Source organism: Panthera onca, chromosome B1 (assembly GCF_046562875.1).
Source record: "Panthera onca isolate mPanOnc1 chromosome B1, mPanOnc1 haplotype 2, whole genome shotgun sequence".
Taxonomy (NCBI): domain Eukaryota; kingdom Metazoa; phylum Chordata; class Mammalia; order Carnivora; family Felidae; genus Panthera; species Panthera onca.
Genome location: NC_138342.1, coordinates 89962757 through 89979798, shown reverse-complemented (window position 1 = coordinate 89979798; position 17042 = coordinate 89962757). Strand labels below are relative to the sequence as shown.

General features: G+C 42.8%; 1 protein-coding gene across 2 annotated transcripts in view; it reads left to right on the top strand.

The window, feature by feature from the left end:
• PAPSS1 (3'-phosphoadenosine 5'-phosphosulfate synthase 1) overlaps positions 1 to 17042 on the top strand; it is a 104356-nt gene that overhangs the window by 52321 nt on the left and 34993 nt on the right. For both annotated transcript variants that reach the window (XM_060654485.3, XM_078445833.2), the window contains exons 8-9: positions 1226 to 1431; positions 5281 to 5416. In XM_060654485.3, coding sequence (XP_060510468.1) covers positions 1226 to 1431; positions 5281 to 5416 — 342 coding nt within the window. The remainder of the gene's footprint in view (positions 1 to 1225; positions 1432 to 5280; positions 5417 to 17042) is intronic.

Genomic DNA, 17042 nt, shown 5'->3' with positions numbered 1-17042 from the left:
TTTAATATATTTTACTGACAATTCAGCTACCCAGAACTTTGTATACTGTTGGTAAGATTAATTTGTTACATTAAATAAAATATTTTTAAATGTCACTAAGCCTATAAAATAGCCAGCACGTTTTTCTGTGTTACGACTTTTAACTAAGGAATGAAATTGATACCAGAAATTGTAACTCCTAGTCATTCTTCTCAAGAAACTTGTATCACAAAAATGTAAGTGTTAAATATTGCTTTTTGATTTTTCTTCTTTGGAACCAATGGCAGAATCTTTGTGGACTGCCTCCTTCGGAATGATTTAGCCTTGTGTTTGCTGCAAATCTACCTATTAATTTTCCCCTTTAAACTGTACCTAGTGGTGGTAACTTTAAATCAGCCAAGCAGTTATCACTGATTTTTGTTGACCTCTTTTGTCCAAGGAAGGCAAGCCATGATTTCCAAGAAAGTATGCTTTTATCTGGTATGTAAATAAGATCCACATATGAATTTGAGAGTGCATTTTATTTTTCTAACCTGGGCATGATGAGTAGGAAAAAAAAAAAAAAAAAAAAACTTTTAGAACTTGAAAGGTTGGAAACTGAGGATGTGCTTATTGTCTCACAGACAACATATTTGGATTGAAATAGACACACTTGCTTCCTTTGTTTCTTGGCCAGTAATCACTAATATTGGTCTAATTCTGATTAAAAACAAAGAAATCAAAAAACCTTTTGGGTGTTTTTGTCTTCCTCTCTCAAGGAAAGCCAAGTATCCCCAGCAGACTCAAGTATACTTGCCACTCAAAGTATAGTTATCAGAACGGATTTACATTTTCCTAGAAAGGCCCTGAAAACATTTTTTTGTCTTATTCATGTATTGGAGGTGCTCAGTATATTTTGATGACACCAGGCTTAACCAGTTGACTCTTCCTTGTTAAACTGTTTCTTCTATGTCTGTGATTTTATACCACTTTTTTTCTTCCCAAAGACAGTTTCATGAATTGTTGTGGGAAGTGTGGGAAGTACATTGCTACATGGTGTTGACACTCTTAATGTTTTGCTGGTTTTTTTTTTTTTTAACCTGTTTGCGGTGGGGGTGTTGTTCTATCTCCTGATTTTCTGTGCCAGGTACTGTCACTGACCCATAAATCTTGTATTATTTGAAGAGCATCCCCTGAAGTGGAAGGTGGATATATGGCCTGTTGAGTAATCCAAGCTGTGTGCTTCATGTTCTCTTGTGTCCTGCAGGGGGTGTCATTAACTTGTCAGTACCTATAGTTCTGCCGGCTACTCGTGAAGACAGAGAGAGGCTGGATGGCTGCACTGCATTTGCTCTGATGTATGAGGGCTGCCGTGTGGCTATTCTTCGCAACCCAGAGTTTTTTGAGCACAGGAAGGAGGAGCGCTGTGCCAGACAGTGGGGAACAACGTGCAAGAACCATCCCTACATCAAGGTCCTGAGCAAACCTTGCTGCCTTGTATCTTGATTTGCCAATAGTGTTTGTGCTGCAGTGCGGGCATCACCCGTATGTTTACTCTTCTGTTGGAATTGTTCATATATTGCAGAATGGGGGGGCGCCTGGATGGCTTAGTCAATTAAGCGTCTGATTCTTGATTTCGGCTCAGGTCACGATCTCACAGTTGTGAGATCAAATCCACGCTGGGTGTGGAGACTGCCTCAGATTCTCTCACCTTCTCCCTCTGCTCCTCCCCTGTTTGTGCATGCGGGTGCTCTCTCTCTCAAAAAAAAATTATTTTGCAGAAAGGACACTGGATCTTAGATTAGTGTGATGAACCATGATCTTGTCATTTTGATGCAGATAAATAATTGTTCAGTAAATCTTTTTTGCATCAGGCACTGAGCTTGGTGCCAGTTCTGGGGATATATGGCTGATGTACACAGCACGCACGTTCTTTATAGGCTTGGAGCTTACTGGCTGGTGGTGGAGCAGACATCATGTGCTTACAGGTCGGCTCTGAAGACAGGGTGCTATGGGAGCCCGTGGCAGGGTGATTTTATCTAGTCTGGACTTCCAGTCGAACGTTGTTTCCGATATGAAAATAGTGAAATCCACTTAGTCTTTCCAGAGGGCCTTGTGTATTTTATGTATTATGTGTGAAATGTTATTGAAGTAAAATTGCTGTCAGTTGTTTTAAAGTACACTATGAGCTTTAAAAGAAATTAAGTGAAATTTTAGTAGCTTTATCTAGAAAGTTTTTTATGACGTCTGTTTAGATCCTGACAATGTCCTAAATCTCATCCCATGAAGGATAAGAAGTGATAAACTTTTTAAAATAGGGAGATATATTGTTTTAGAAAATAAGGAATTTGAACTAGTGATGGTGTCAGATGTTTCTTCAAAGTTAAAATTCTGCCGTTATTAAAAAAATTTTTTTTAATGTTTATTTGAGAGAGAGAGAGAGAGAGACAGTGCATGAACAGGGTTGGGGTGGGGGCAGAGAGAGAGAGAGAGAGAGACTCCAGGCTCTAAGTGAGGGAGGGGCAGAGAGAGAGGGAGACACAGAATCCGAAGCAGGCTCCAGGCTCTGAGCTGTCAGCACAGAGCCTGACACGGGGCTCAAACTGAGGAGCTGTGAGATCATGACCTGAGCCGAAGTCAGATGCTCAACTGACTGAGCCACTCAGGTACTCCATAATTCTACAGTTATTAATGGTTTACAAAACATGCTTATGTAAATTCTTCAAACCGCATAGCAAACCTATAGGATGGGTGGCATTTCTATCCTACACAGGGAGAAATTGAGACCTACAGGGGATAGATGTCTTGACCAAAATTATAGAGCTAATAAGTGGAATGAGGGTCTGATTTGAATTAAAGACTTTGCGGGGGGCCTGGGTGGCTCAGTCGGTTAAGTGTCCAACTTCAGGTCGTGATCTCTTGGTTCGTGAGTTCAAGCTCTGAATTAGGCTCTGTGCTGACAGCTCAGAGCCTGGAGCCTGCTTCAGATTCTGTGTCTCCCTCTCTTTTGCCCTTCCCCCACTCACGTTCTCTCCCTCCCCCTCTCTCTCTCCCTCCCCCTCTCTCTCTCCCTCCCCCCCCCTCTGTCAAAAATAAAAGTAAACATTAAAAATTAAAAAAAAAAATGAATTAAGGACTTTGGGGCTTCAGAGCCATCTTCCATAATCTATAGCAGAGAGTAATTACTGATGTATATGCCACTTCTATTTAGAGTAATCTGCACAACTTGTTAGGATGCAACCTTGAGGAACCGGCAGGATTTTGATAAGGAACGGTGAGAAACACAATTCCAGTTTTAGGGATCAGGAGGAGCAAAGACTCCATGTGTTTGAGAAATGGCTGGTTATTAAGCGGGAGAGAGGACCTTGGGAAGAGAGAAGGCTTAGCATTCTACCCTGAGATGTTAAAATGTTCAGTCATCACATGGTTTACATATATTTATGCTTTATGCTTTTCAAACTGCTTTTCTGTCGTTTGGTCCTTACAATGATCCTTGGAGGTAGACCAGTTTTCTTTAACTTGAGGGGTCTTCTTTTGGGTTTGGCTTGCCCAGACCTGCAGAGGCACCAGTTAGGAGTCAGGATTAGAGTCTGTCGTGGGTCTTTTGTGCTGCTCTGCCTTGCTAGGAGTGGAGGTCACAGGCAGCCTGGGAGCATGAGATAGTCACAAACAAAGTGGCACTTTAAGAAGCTTGGCTTGGGGGTCTTGTGCAGGGTATCCCCATCCCACCACCACTTGCACTGGTACTGTCCGAGCTCTCCAGGTCTCCAGCCTACACCATCTGCTGTGCTCTGGCTGGAATCCCGCTTCCTTATGCCCACTGCCTTTCTGTTCTTGGAGCAGCCGGAGTGAGCCTTCAAAAATATAAATCTGAGCATAGCACTCTATCCTCTGAAACTCTCCAGGGACTGCTTGTTGTAAATAGAATAAAACCCAAGTCCCGACGAGGTCCGGCCCTGACCTTCTAACTCATGGTCTGTCTGTGTCTCTCTCTCTCTCTCTCTCTCTCTCTCTCTCTCTCTCTACCTCTGCTCCTATCCCTGCTCTGACTTTCCTGGCCCTGGGCTGCTTCTCAAGGACAGATGCTCCAGGCTTTTGTTTCTGCTCCAGCACTTTTTACTTGTTCTTCCTTTGCCTGAAATACTTTACCTCCGTGGCTGGTTCCTTTTAGTCATCTCGGGTTCAGTGCCACCCTCCTCAGAGAGACCTTTACTGACCCCTTGCTCTTACATGTCATTCACTCTGCTCCCTGGGCACTGTGTTCCATTGCCCCAGTTATTTTCTCTGTGACACTCGTCACTAGCCACTACCTGTCTGGTTTCTGTTCAGTGTCCCACTAGAACGTAAGGTCTCTTAGATCTTTCTCCCATTTTCTGCTGCATTTCCCGGTGCCCAGCAAAGGCCCTGGCGTGTACCAGTTACTTGGTAAATATTTATCGAATGAAGGGTTTGATGGATGGGGAGGGACTTTATAGACCCCGTAGGAAGGGACTACAGTGGTCTGGGTATATTATTAGTACCTAAGCTGAAGCCAGGGAGGGAAGGGTGAGTTTCAGCTGTGCTGTGGAAGTGGACAGGTCCCAGAGGTCACATCCCTACTCTCAGATGCAGGGAAGGAACATGAGTGAAGTTGTGAGAAATTAGAGGTGATGTGGAGATCAGAAGGTATGAATTTGCGTCCAGCTCCATCAGCATTGCTTAAATAGTCAAAAGTTTAGGATTGGAGAACACAGAGGAGGGGTGGGCTCACTCAGGGTTACAAAGGTTTCTTTACAACAGCGTACAACAACAATGAAGACAATGTTTTGTTACATAACAAGTCATAATTACTTTGATGTTGTTTGCCTTTCCTATGTAAATATCCTAGTTGTGTCACAAGACCTCTGAGAAATTATAAAATATATTCTAATTTTTGTTTGTTTTGTTTTTTAATTTTATTTGAGAGAGTGAGTGAGCATGAGCGGGGAAGAGTGAGGGAGGGAGGGAGGGAGAGAGAGAGAGAGAGAGAGAGAGCGAGAATGAGAGAATCCCAAGAAGGGTCCATGCTCAGCATGGAGCCCGATGTGGGGCTTAGTCTCATAATGATGAGATCACGACCTGAGCTGAAATCAAGAGTCAGACGCTCAACTGACTGAGCCATCCAGGTGCCCCAAATACATTCTAATTTTAATGTGTCTCTAATCCCCGTTCAGTTGAGAAGCCAAACATGTTTATCATTGGCCTTAAGATTAGTTTACAACTATATGTAGCTCATGTGAGGGAAATGTTCTTCCTTATTTTGATCTTGTTTTCTTTAAAAAAAATTTTTTTTCTTCCCATTAGATGGTTATGGAACAAGGAGATTGGCTGATTGGAGGAGATCTTCAAGTCTTGGACCGAATTCGCTGGAATGATGGTCTTGATCAGTATCGTTTCACTCCTACTGAGCTAAAGCAGAAGTTTAAAGATATGAATGCTGGTAAGACATGGATCTGATTATCTAACATGATACTTAGCCTGGAGTTTCTGCTTGATGGGAATGTTCTATTTTTTTCCAACACTTACTGAAGTGTGGAAGAGAATGATGAGTAAATGTAGAATGGAATGTGTTGGGAGAGGTAGTTGATCTAATCCAACCTACGTAGTTCTGTTAGATTGGTGTAATTTGGAAGATGCTTTTGCCAATTACAGATTGACCTTTTATTTGTCTTATAAAACTCATATGCTAAAGCTGAGTACAGCTGTGGAAGAGAAATTGAGTAATTCGCTCTTATCAATGTGCTTTATATATTGGAATATCTTATGAGTCTAACATATCACTGCATAAACAATATCATGTTTGCTGTTCATTCAACAAATGTTTATTGTGCACCTTCATACCAGGTGCCAAGTGCTGAGGATCCGTTAATAAATAAGACTGGAGCGTATGGTGTATAAGAGAGAGATGTAAAGGAGATAACAGGAAAAGTTGTTGAAGAGTAGGTTAATAATGGTTTCAGATTTCTGGATTAGGATGAAATGGACTAGTATGAGTAGACTCCATAGATGCTGCTCTTTATTATTATTATTTTTAATGTTTATTTTTGGGAGAGAAAGACCGAGTGCGAGTGGGAGGGGGCAGTGAGAGAGGGAGACACAGAATCCGAAGCAGGCTCCAGGCTCTGAGCTGTCAGCACAGGGCCTGATGTGGGGCTCAAACCTGTGAACCGCAAGATCATGACCTGAGCCAAAGTCGGACACTTAACCGACTGAGCCACCCAGGCGCGCCCCGTTGCTCCTTATGACCCTATCTTATCTGGGGCAGGGATTTTCTTATCTGACAGTTTGTGAATAGTAGGTCTTTCACACAGAGGTAGGTAAATGATGTGTTTATACTGGTGCACCCACACTCACAAATTCAAGCTTCCATGTCAGGGACCAGCATTCACTGTAGAGTTTGGGAGGCATTTTTAAGATCTGAAGATTCCTGCAATCATGCTACCAATGAATTCTCACCCACTACCGAAGTGGTTAAGCCCTAAGCATTGCTGCTGCCTTTTAAAATATTTCCTGTGTAGAAATGGAGTGGACACGGCTGAGAAAAGTCCGGTGAAAATGGTTGCTTTGTAAGGAACTAGCTGGTCACTGAGCCATATTTGTTAACCAGGAGCCTCCTTCTCAAGTGACTACAGAACCTGGGCAAGAGCACTCGTTTCATGAGTCGTATTTAGCTTCAGTGAGCTCCAGGTCCTGGTAGTCGTGCTGTTCCCTGCTTCACCACCCAGAAGTCATGTGGTTTTTGAGAAATTACTTTCCTCTCTAAGGCTCACTTCCCTCACTTGTAAAAATGAGGGCAGGTGATACCTAACACATAACATTTTATTTTAAAAAGTGAAATAAGTTGCTTATGGCACTGTAAAGGGTACATGGTAACAGGTTAATGTGTCATAATTTCTGAGTCTGAAGCTAGTCTTACCTATTTGTGTAAAGGTTAGAGAAAGAATATCTTTTTATTCTTTTTTTCTTAAATGTTTGTTTTTGAGAGAGATAGATAATGCGTGCATGCACTGGAGGGGGGCAGAGAGAGAGGGAGACAGAAGATCTGAAGTGGGCTCTGTACTGACCACAGAGAGCCCTATGCGGGGCTTGAACTCACGAACTGTGAGAATGACGACATGACCTGAGCCGAAGTCTGATGCTCAACTGACTGAGCCACCCAGGTGCCCCGAATATCTGTTTATTCTTAAACTCTACTGTACTTCACTGATATTTGAGGTAAGAGTGTAAAATAAGTGGAGAACTGGAGGCCACACACTGTTCAGAACTGTGCAGTTCCCACCCAGCCTGCCTCATTTGTTCACAGTTTCTGCTTGGCCCATGTAGGGTATCTGAGCCTAGGGCCCCTGCCCCCACCCCTCCTTAACTTCACTCATCTCTGAATTTGAAGCATGACTGAAACTATGTGTGCAGATGTTTTTCTGGATGCTACACTTGGTGCCTGCCTGTACGATAATATATTTTCTTTTTTGCTAACATGCTTTGGGCCAGTCATAGGGGAATGTGTCGTGATTGCTGTAGGTCAGTGATGGCACCTCATTCTCTTTAGTCAGCAATTTAAGGGTCCTTGTGTAAGTCCGTTCTGGCATTGAAATGTAAGAGAGAGTCCTTTATATCCAGATTTCTTATTCAAAGACTGAATGCGTGAATTATTTAAGACACTTCGAATTGGATCTTATTTCATATGCAGCCATAATCATCTGATGGTTTAAGACATATAGGCCTTTGCTTTTTTTCCTGGTAAATAAGAACATGTTTAATGGAAAGCGTGCTGAGACCACACCATATTTACTTTAATTTTTTGCCAAAATTTGAATTCATAACTGTAATTCATGTTAGTAAATTAATTGCTGGCACTGATGAGGGGTCTTATCAAGGAATTATTCATAATTGGAGTCTTTAATATTACATCTGTTTTATGCTCTTCTTTTTGAGCCAAACATTTTAGGTCATTTAGAGAATTTGTTGCATAATGAGTGATTGCAACTTTGTTTAAAGTAGCTGAGAGCCAATTATCCTTACATCAGACAACAAAGATTGTGGAGTATTATTTTGTTTACTTTTCCATTTTAGACTAAGACAAGCAACAGACCAGGAGTTTCTTTCGTAATTCTTGTTCCCTCTTTTAGGAGGCCATTAACAAGTCCTCTGGTGATGTGCCTGTATCTCCTACATAGTTCAAGGAGAGAAAACGCAATCTTTATTTTTTCTTCTACTTGGGGTTTGTTTTCCTACCTCTCCCTCTTTCTCCTTTCTGCATCTTAGAAGAAGAATTTTGATTACCTGATGGTGGGGTGTTGTCTTGTGCTCATTATTGTTATCACTTCTGCTTCTTTGAGACTGTTCTGTAGCTTGGAAGGATTGAGAAGTCTTTAATAACCACATCAGTGATTGCAAGGTGACACAGTCCCAGAGGGCAGGTTCTTTGAGTCACTGATGGTTGATCACTGTCTTGGAAAGGAAGAATGGATTTCACTTAACCTAAGTGAGAGCCAGTTAGTATTTATTACACACAGAATATTGTTCTCTTATTGGATTACCAATAAGAAAAAGTTGACATAACTCCTTCCAGGCTAGTATAGTATCACAGTGTTGAAGAAATCTGGGAAAGCTTTGTAGAGTTGTTGAACTACAAACTATATTTTAAATGAATGGATGGAGACGGCAGGTGGATATTTTACACAAAACTGGGAACAATACATGAGAAGGCTGAGGCAGAAGCAGATAGTGTGAAGGCACTAGACTTTCTGGACCATAAATGACAGCGAACTGGAGATACCATAATTCAATGTTGGGTGCAGGGAGCCTCTGTCAGTCAGGTCAAGGCACACTCAGATGAGGCTGTCAACATAATTTAACAAAGTGAGTATTTGAAGAAGGGTGGTCAGGGTTAAGGGAACCCAGGAGGAATCTTGAGGCCTTCAGTGATTAGCAGCTTGGTGTAGTGTTACCCCTCCTGAGGCCGCTGGAAGGAGACTGTGTTTCTGAAGCTGGGTGAAAGGAACTGAGCTGTGAGGAGGGGCTGTCACCAGAATCCCCTTACTCACCCCCCAGTTGTAGGGGGACGGAGGCCAGAATCACAGTGCTGAGGCAGAATGGTGCTGGGACAGGAGCCCCCCACAAACTTTCTCTGTTCTCTGGTTGTCTGTTAATGTCTCCCACATCATGGAGGCAGGAGTACAGCCCCCATGGCCTGACACACAGATACACACACGGACACACAACAGACTAGGCAGGAAGGAGAATGGAGAACAAGTAGGACAGAGCCCAATTGGCAATACATTCAAATTTTTTTTTTTTTACTATAATTTGAAAGCATTTCTAGGCTTGAGAATGGAAAACAATTTATTGCTGCCATACTTTGGGGTATAAGAGTATCACTTGATGAAAAATGCTAACTAATATGTTCATGTTTACTCAAGTGCCCTGTCTTATTGATTCCTTTTCCCCCTTCTAAGCAGTTTAAGTGAAAGAAAGATCAGTAATTTATGATGGTCCAGAGGAAGGAAGAAAAACCAAACTCTTTCTTACTTGCAACTCTCTTCAAAAAAGCTCCCACAAAAACAAACATTAAACACACAACCTTCCCTAATAACTCTAGAACTACTGTCTGTACTCTTGTTCAGCTGCTATATTGACTTAGGGAAAATCAGAAATGCCTATTATTAGAGCTTTGGGGTGAAGTGGCCGATAATAAAGCTCGAGTGGGACTGGGAGAGACTTATTAATTAGTGCTGCATGTAGGACAGTTTTACAGAGAAGAAGTTGAAAGGAGGGAAGCAGGAAGATGTTGTAATTCTGGGTTTAGTGGTTGGGATGCATACCAAGGCTCTGACTGTGGGCTGGGCAGCGAACACTGTTTGGAGATATCTGGGGGAAGGGTGACTGGGAGTCAAGAGCACTTCACGCTCCTCACCTCATCTGTTGCTCGGAACAGCCTTGCTGCCAGAACTGAAGTTGTCTGTGGGCACTGGGCTAAGAAGCCACAGAGCAGGGTCGGAGCCAGGTTCTTTGCGCCCAGTGGCATTTGCAACCCCGCGTCCTCCTACATGAATCCGGGGGTCAGTGCTCATGTTCTTCCCACCACCAGGAGGAGCTAGTGGTTGCCATTTCCTTTCCCTGTCTCAAGTCAGCACGTGCTGAGGAGAACCTTTTCCTGTGTTCCTCCCCTCCCACCTGCTGGAAGGAAAGGGATCAGACTGTACTTGTTTCCTAGTGTGTTGGCTCCTGGACTAGAGGGAAGGGGAGAGAACTTGCTTTACTGGGTTGTCCCTTTATGTAGACATCAAATAAGAAGGAATAGGTTTTGGGGGCCAGACCTGTGTTTGGCTTGAGTAATAGTGAAGGTGGAAGGATTGACAGGAGAGGGGACAGCAGTGAACATTATGTATTGAAATGCTTTCAGTAATAAGTCTCTATAACTGATGAATTGGATGGTCAGAATTAGAGATGCAGCTAACAGAAGCCATCTGTGTGCACACAGTAATTGAATCCAGGCGAAGGGGTGAGTTTCCCGAATGAGTATGCAAAGAAAGCACTTCATAGGACACAGCAATGAACCTATTGCTCTGAGAGGACTACAGGATGTCAGAAACAAGTGATCAGCCCGAAATGGCCACACAGAATATAAAACATATACATCTGATTACAACTTTGTAAAAAAAAAAAAAATGTATGTATAGAGAGAAAACTAGGGGATTGTGCAAAACAACCAAAAACAGCTACGTTAGGATAGTGCATTTGTAGGCAGTTTTCCCCCCCAAATGTCCTTAGTGTTTCATGGTTTTTACTTAAAAGGGTCAAGGGGAAGATGAAGTAGAAAAGGTTGGTGCCATGGTTGGCAGGCCCTGAGACTGTGAAGGCCGTGGGGTCGGTGTTTTTTGTCAGAAGCAGTGGAGAGGTTGGGACACTTTATTATTTATTTATTTATTAAAAAAATTTAATGTTTATTTTTGAGAGAGAGACAGACAGACCATGAGCAAGGGAGGGGCAGAGAGAGAGAGAGAGAGAGAGACACACACACACACACACACACACACACTCTGAAGCAGGCTCCAGGCTCTGAGATGTCAGCACAGAGCCTGACACGGGGCTCAAACTCATGAATGTGAGAGCATGACCTGAGCCGAACCCACTGAGCCACCTAGGCACCCCAGATCAGGACCCTTTAAAACAAGAAAGTGTCTATTGGATTTGGCAGGAGTTTCGTATTCACTAAGTAACAACGGGAAAGAATTGGTTAAGTAAATGAATCCAGTCCCATTCTTTTCTACCATCGCTTGATCTTTCACACTGTCACCAGGCGTATCTTCTGAAGACAAAGATATAATCATGTCCTTTTGGAGTTGAAGGACCTATATTCCTTTTATCATACACTTCTCCTCTGATTAGTGAATGTTTGCTTCTCCTCCCCTGACTAGATTGTAAGCTCCTGGGGGTAGGACCAGTTTCACCATTGTTACCTCAGGAAGGCATCTCTAAAACAGAATTTCTGTCCTGTCCCCAAACTGGTTTCTTCCCTGCCTCTCGCTGCCCTGGCAGGTGCAGAGTCTGGATGGGGGGGGGGGACCAGTTCGTAGGCGCGTCTGGTGAAGGGGCAGTGAAGGCTGATGTGTGCAGCTGTAATGGAGCAAGTGGAGCTGAGATCTGGGGACAGCGTGATCACTGATTGACTGCACGTGGTGTAGGAGGGCGGGAACAGAGCCTGCAGGGAGGTCGGCAGGAGTGGAGACTCAGGTGCCTGTGGAGTGCTAGGAGGCAGCCGGGGAGACCATCTGGAGCTCAGGGGAGAGTTGTAGTCAGAGGATGGAGATTCAGGAGCCACTGACATGGAGCGCTCGGTGACCTCAAGCATGGGGGGTGCGGGATGGGGAGAGGTCTGAGGGAAGGGGTTCGCCTGTCTTCACTGTTGCCACAGTGTGACTCCATTCCCCAGCGCGTAGGTTGTGTCTGTCAGACGAGCCTGTCAGAATCCTGGGGGAGGAATAAATGAAGCGTGAGGAAGAGTTGGTGGAAGTTTTATTTTACATGGAAGTGTGGGAACATGCTCCTCAGCAGCAGTCTTCTAATTCTGTGGTCTCTCTTCTTGCTGTACCTTCTCCGACGTCAATCCCGCACAGTCCTGTGGAGACCCCTTTTCTATAAAACATGACTGATTGAGTCACAGCCCCTGTTGAGTATGCTGCATCCTTCCTAACCTGGCATTCGAAATTCTACGTAATAATCTTATGCCAGGTTTTATATCCACCTTTGGCAAAGTGAATGCTTCTCTGTTCCCCAGACACGTCTCTGCTTTCCTCTCTTAACACTTTGGCTCACACCAGTCAGCTTGGTTGCGGTGCTCTGTAGACTTCTCAGCCACATTGCATTTGTCTATCGGAGGTCAGTCAACAGCAGTCTGCGGGCCAAATCTGGCCTGCTGCCAGTTTTTGTAAATAAAGTTTTATTGGAAAACAGCCATACTCACTGGTTATCCATCGTCTGTGGCTGTTTTTGCACCACTTTGGCAGGGTTGGCATAGTTACAGCAGAGTCCCCCATGGCCTGTGAAGCCTAAACGATTCACTCTGGCTTTTTACAGAAAAAGTTTGCTTTTATGCGTGGTGTCAGCAGCTTCACAGTGTACTTTCTAGAAGTCAAGATTATAGAATTCCTGGTCTTTTTCCAGGAACATGGAGACAGAGGTCTAGAAAGAGATGGAAATCAGAAGTATAAATATTAAATTTGAGCCATCTTGTAGATCATCTCCCATTTTCAAACACAGTTAAAATAGTCTTAAACTAAGCTGTAAAGAATTACAAGTAGAAAGGCAAATATTTGACACTCATTGTGTGTGACAGTTAGGAAAATCATTGTCCTTTAGAAAATGAGGATGAGGATGTGAGGCAATAATGACAGTTGCTATAAGTATTAGTGGCCCCAGGTCCATAGTGGCTCATAATTTTTTTTCCATCCTTGATGGAAAATTGATGGAGGAAAATTTAATAGTGATGCATGGGGTTGTGTTAGTTGGGACAATATCCTGGGGTGTCAGCTTCCAATGGATCAGGTATTCCTATTATATTGTTCATCCAGGTAAGTTCTCTAGTGGACAAACCAGATGATGGTAAGGATGAAAATACAGCCTGCAACTAACAGCTCAAACCATTTGTGTAATTCATTGATAAATAGTTAGAAGAGATTGACTAGAAGTTTAGGAGAGACCTGGTAATATTGGCAAGAAAAAATGGGCAGACAGATCAAATGGTCGGTCATTGGATTTCTGAGGAGCAGATAGTAAGGAAATAATTCTACCTGGAAGAAATGTTGGCAGTAAAGTCCTTCATATGCTGCTAACGCATTTTTACTGAGTCATCTGTCTTAACTTTATCTGTTAAATGTTCAGTGTGGAGCTAGATTAATTCTTTTTGGAAAGAAAGCCTACACAGATAATAAATTATAAGGATCTGTGAAATATGTGTCTTTGAGACCGTTTATTCTATATGTTTCCTTTTGCACATCCTGTCGTATAAATAATCCTGCCAAATGGTGATTTTACAAAATCAGATTTTATCTGATTGAAGTCTAGGCATGTAGTGGTCATACCTGAGATATATCACCCAGGGGCCCTATTCAAAGATAGATGCCTGTTCCTGATTAAGGAGGACAGAAGCTAATGAGCACAGTGCTAACGCACCCTCATCTTGCAAACACCATCTGACAGTGTGAGTTTATGTTGGTGTGGACCTTGAACCACCAGTAGAACAGTGGGTTTAGTTTCTTGCCAGGAATATTTATTTATTTATTTATTTAAATTTTTTAATTAAAAGGTTTTTTTTTTTAATTAAAAACATTTTTTTTTAACGTTTATTCATTTTTTGAGAGACAGAGACAGTGTGAACGGGGGAGGGGCAGAGAGACACAGGGAGACACAGAATCCGAAGCAGGCTCCAGGCTCTGAACTGACAGCACAAAGTCTGACGCAGGACTCGAACTCACAAACCATGAGATCATGACCTGAGCTGAAATCAGACACTTAACCGATTAAGCCACCCAGGTGCCCCCAAAGGTTTTTTTTTTTTTTTTTTTTTTAATGTTTATTTATATTAGAGAGAGAGAGCAAGCGCAAGCAGGGGAGGGGCAAAGAGAGACGGAGACAGAATCTGAAGCAGGCTTCAGGCTCTGAGCTGTCAGCACAGAGCCCGACGTGGGACTCGAACTCATGCTGTGAGATCACGACCTGAGCTGAAGTTGGACGCTCAACCGACTGAGCCACTCAGGCACCCCAAATTTGAAATTTTTTTTAAAGTTCATTTATTTTGAGAGACAAAGAGTGTGTGTGTGTGTGTGTGTGTGTGTGTGTGTGCGCGCGCGCGCGCGCGTGCAGGTGGGGGAGGGGCAGAGAGAATCCCAAGCAGGCTCTGGGGCTATGCACTGCACCCAGAGTGGGGCTTGATCTCACAAACTGTGAGATCATGACCTGAGCTGAAATCCAGAGTCAGATGTTTAGGGCACCTGGGTGGCTTAGTCAGTTAAGCGTCTTACTCTTGGTTTTGGCTCAGGTCATGGTCTCACAGTTTTGTGAGTATGAGCCCCAGGTCAGGACCTGCTTGGGATTCCCTCTCTCTGCCTCTCTCTGCTCCTCCCCTACTTGCGTTGTATCTGTCTCTCTCAAAATAAATAAAATGCCCCCCCCCCCCAAAAGAGTCTAGTGTTTAACTGATGGAGTCACCCAGTGCCCCTCCTTGTAGTCACTTTTTTTAATAGTTTGTTTGAATCGGAATGTAAATAAGGTCCACACATTGTATTTGCTTCATATGTCTCTTGTCATAATTTTTTACATTTTTTAACTTTTTGTTTTGAAATAATTTTAGATGTATAGAAAAATTACAAAAATAATATCAGGAATTCCTGTACATTCAGCCAGAATCCACAGCTACTAACATTATACTTTATTTGCTTTGTTGTTCTCACTTTCCCTGAAAGTTGTAGACATGAGGGGATGCCTAATTACCCCTTAGTATGTCTACATGCCTTTCCTAAAAATTCCAGTCTCCTGCCTAACCATAGCATGCTTGTCAAAGTCTGGCAAAGAATATTGATGTAACACTGTCAAGCCCATATACTCTGTTCAAATGCTGCCATTGTCTTAAGAAGGTCCTTTAGAGCAAAACCAACAACAGCAATCATATTTTTTCTTTGCCACCTTTCCTTTCTGGTTCAGGACTCAGTCATGTCTCTTTAGTCTACTTCAGTCTGGAATTGTGTCTTTTATGATCTTGACATTTTTTAAGAGTACCTATCATTTATTTTGTGGAATGTCTGTCGTTTGGATTTATCTGCTGTTTCCTCACAATTAGATTCAGGTTATACAATTTTGTCAGAGATCCTACTGGAAGCATTTGTGAGTTCTCAGTGCATCATATTTGGTGGCTCACAATTTTGATTGGTCCTAAACTTTTTTTTTTAAGATTAACTTTTAAAAAAAATTTACATTTCTCTCTTGTTTAAGATTGTTTGCCAGGTTTTCCTGCTGTAAAGTTAACAAATTTTGTACTTACTAAGAAGTATTTTTGGAGAGAGATTTTGAAACTATAAATATCCTATTATCAAACTTTTACCCACTAGTTTTAAGGGAAGCAAAAATAATATAAAAGCATGGAGGGGCATAAAACATTAAGAGACTCTTAAATACAGAGAATAAACAGAGGGTTGCTGGAGGGGTTGTGGGGGGGGGGAGGATGGGCTAAATGGGTAAGGGGCTTAAGGAATCTACTCTTGAAATCATTGTTGCACCATGTGCTAACTAATTTGGATGTAAATTATAAAAAAATAAATAAATTATAGAAAGTAACAAAACAAACAAAAACCAGGTACTGCCAAACGGTGAGTTTTCTAATTGTTATTCTTCCTACATTTGTTTGTTGACCTTCTGCCATAAGGTGGAGTATTCCATTCTCTCCCATTGGTTTATTCATTTATTTTATTCTTAACTTTTTTTTAATGTTTATTTATTTTTGAGAGAGGGAGGATGAGCGGGGGAGCGGTAGAAAGAGAGGGAGACTCAGAATCTGAAGCAGGCTCCAGGCTCTAAGTTGTCAGCACAGAGCCTGATGCAGGGCTCGAACTCACAGACCGTGAGATCATGACCTGAGCCGAAGTCGGATGCTTAACTGACTGAGCCACCCGGTGCCCCTTGTTTATTTTATTCTTTATGGACTCACATATTCCTGTTTTACTCAGTAGGTTACAATTCATTACTATTATTAGCATTATTATTTACGTTGGTGTTTAACTTGTCCTGGGTTGGCCATTGGGGTTAGTCATTGGGTCATACTGGTTGCTCTACCCACTCATTTTCTGAGCACTTCCTTTCTTTATGACACACAAGATGTTCCAGCTCATGTTGTACTTGCCTTGCCCTAGCCCTAGAATCAGCCATTTTGCCAGTGGTATTTAGAATAGAAAATTTGTGCTTTTGTTTTGCTCATTGTCCTTGGGTAGTGGTTGCTTGCAGGACCTTTCAGTGGACAGAACTAAGAGGTGTGTATATGTATATGCACACACACACACACACACAACCCCACACATTTATAGGTGAAGACCATGAGCTCATGCCGATACTTTCAGTCCTAATTCAGTACCACATAGTCTATTCTAGCCTTTCTCCTTTCCGTATTTATGCCTTCCATCTCCGACAGTTTTTTGTTTTAATGTTTTTAATAGTCGGGGAGGGGCAGAGAGAGGGAGGGAGACAGAAGTTCTGAAGCAGGCTCTGGGCTGACAGCAGCGAGTCTGATGCAGGCTTGAACCCACAAACCGTGAGATCATGATCTGAGCCAAAGTCATACTCTCAACCAACTGAGCCACCCAGGCGCCACCATCTCCTACTGTTGAGAATCCTGGCTCTCATTATCCTTACTATATTTATGTATTTGCTCTCCCTTGCTGTACGTAAGCAGTCTCCCAAACAGGTGGTCTCCTGGGCCGTGGTGCTGCAGACTTGTGCTGGCCCAGAGTCCTCCCCACTCCCTGAGGTGTGAGTCTGGAGTCTCCCCCCCACTCCCTATCAGTGCAGTGACTCCCATTGGC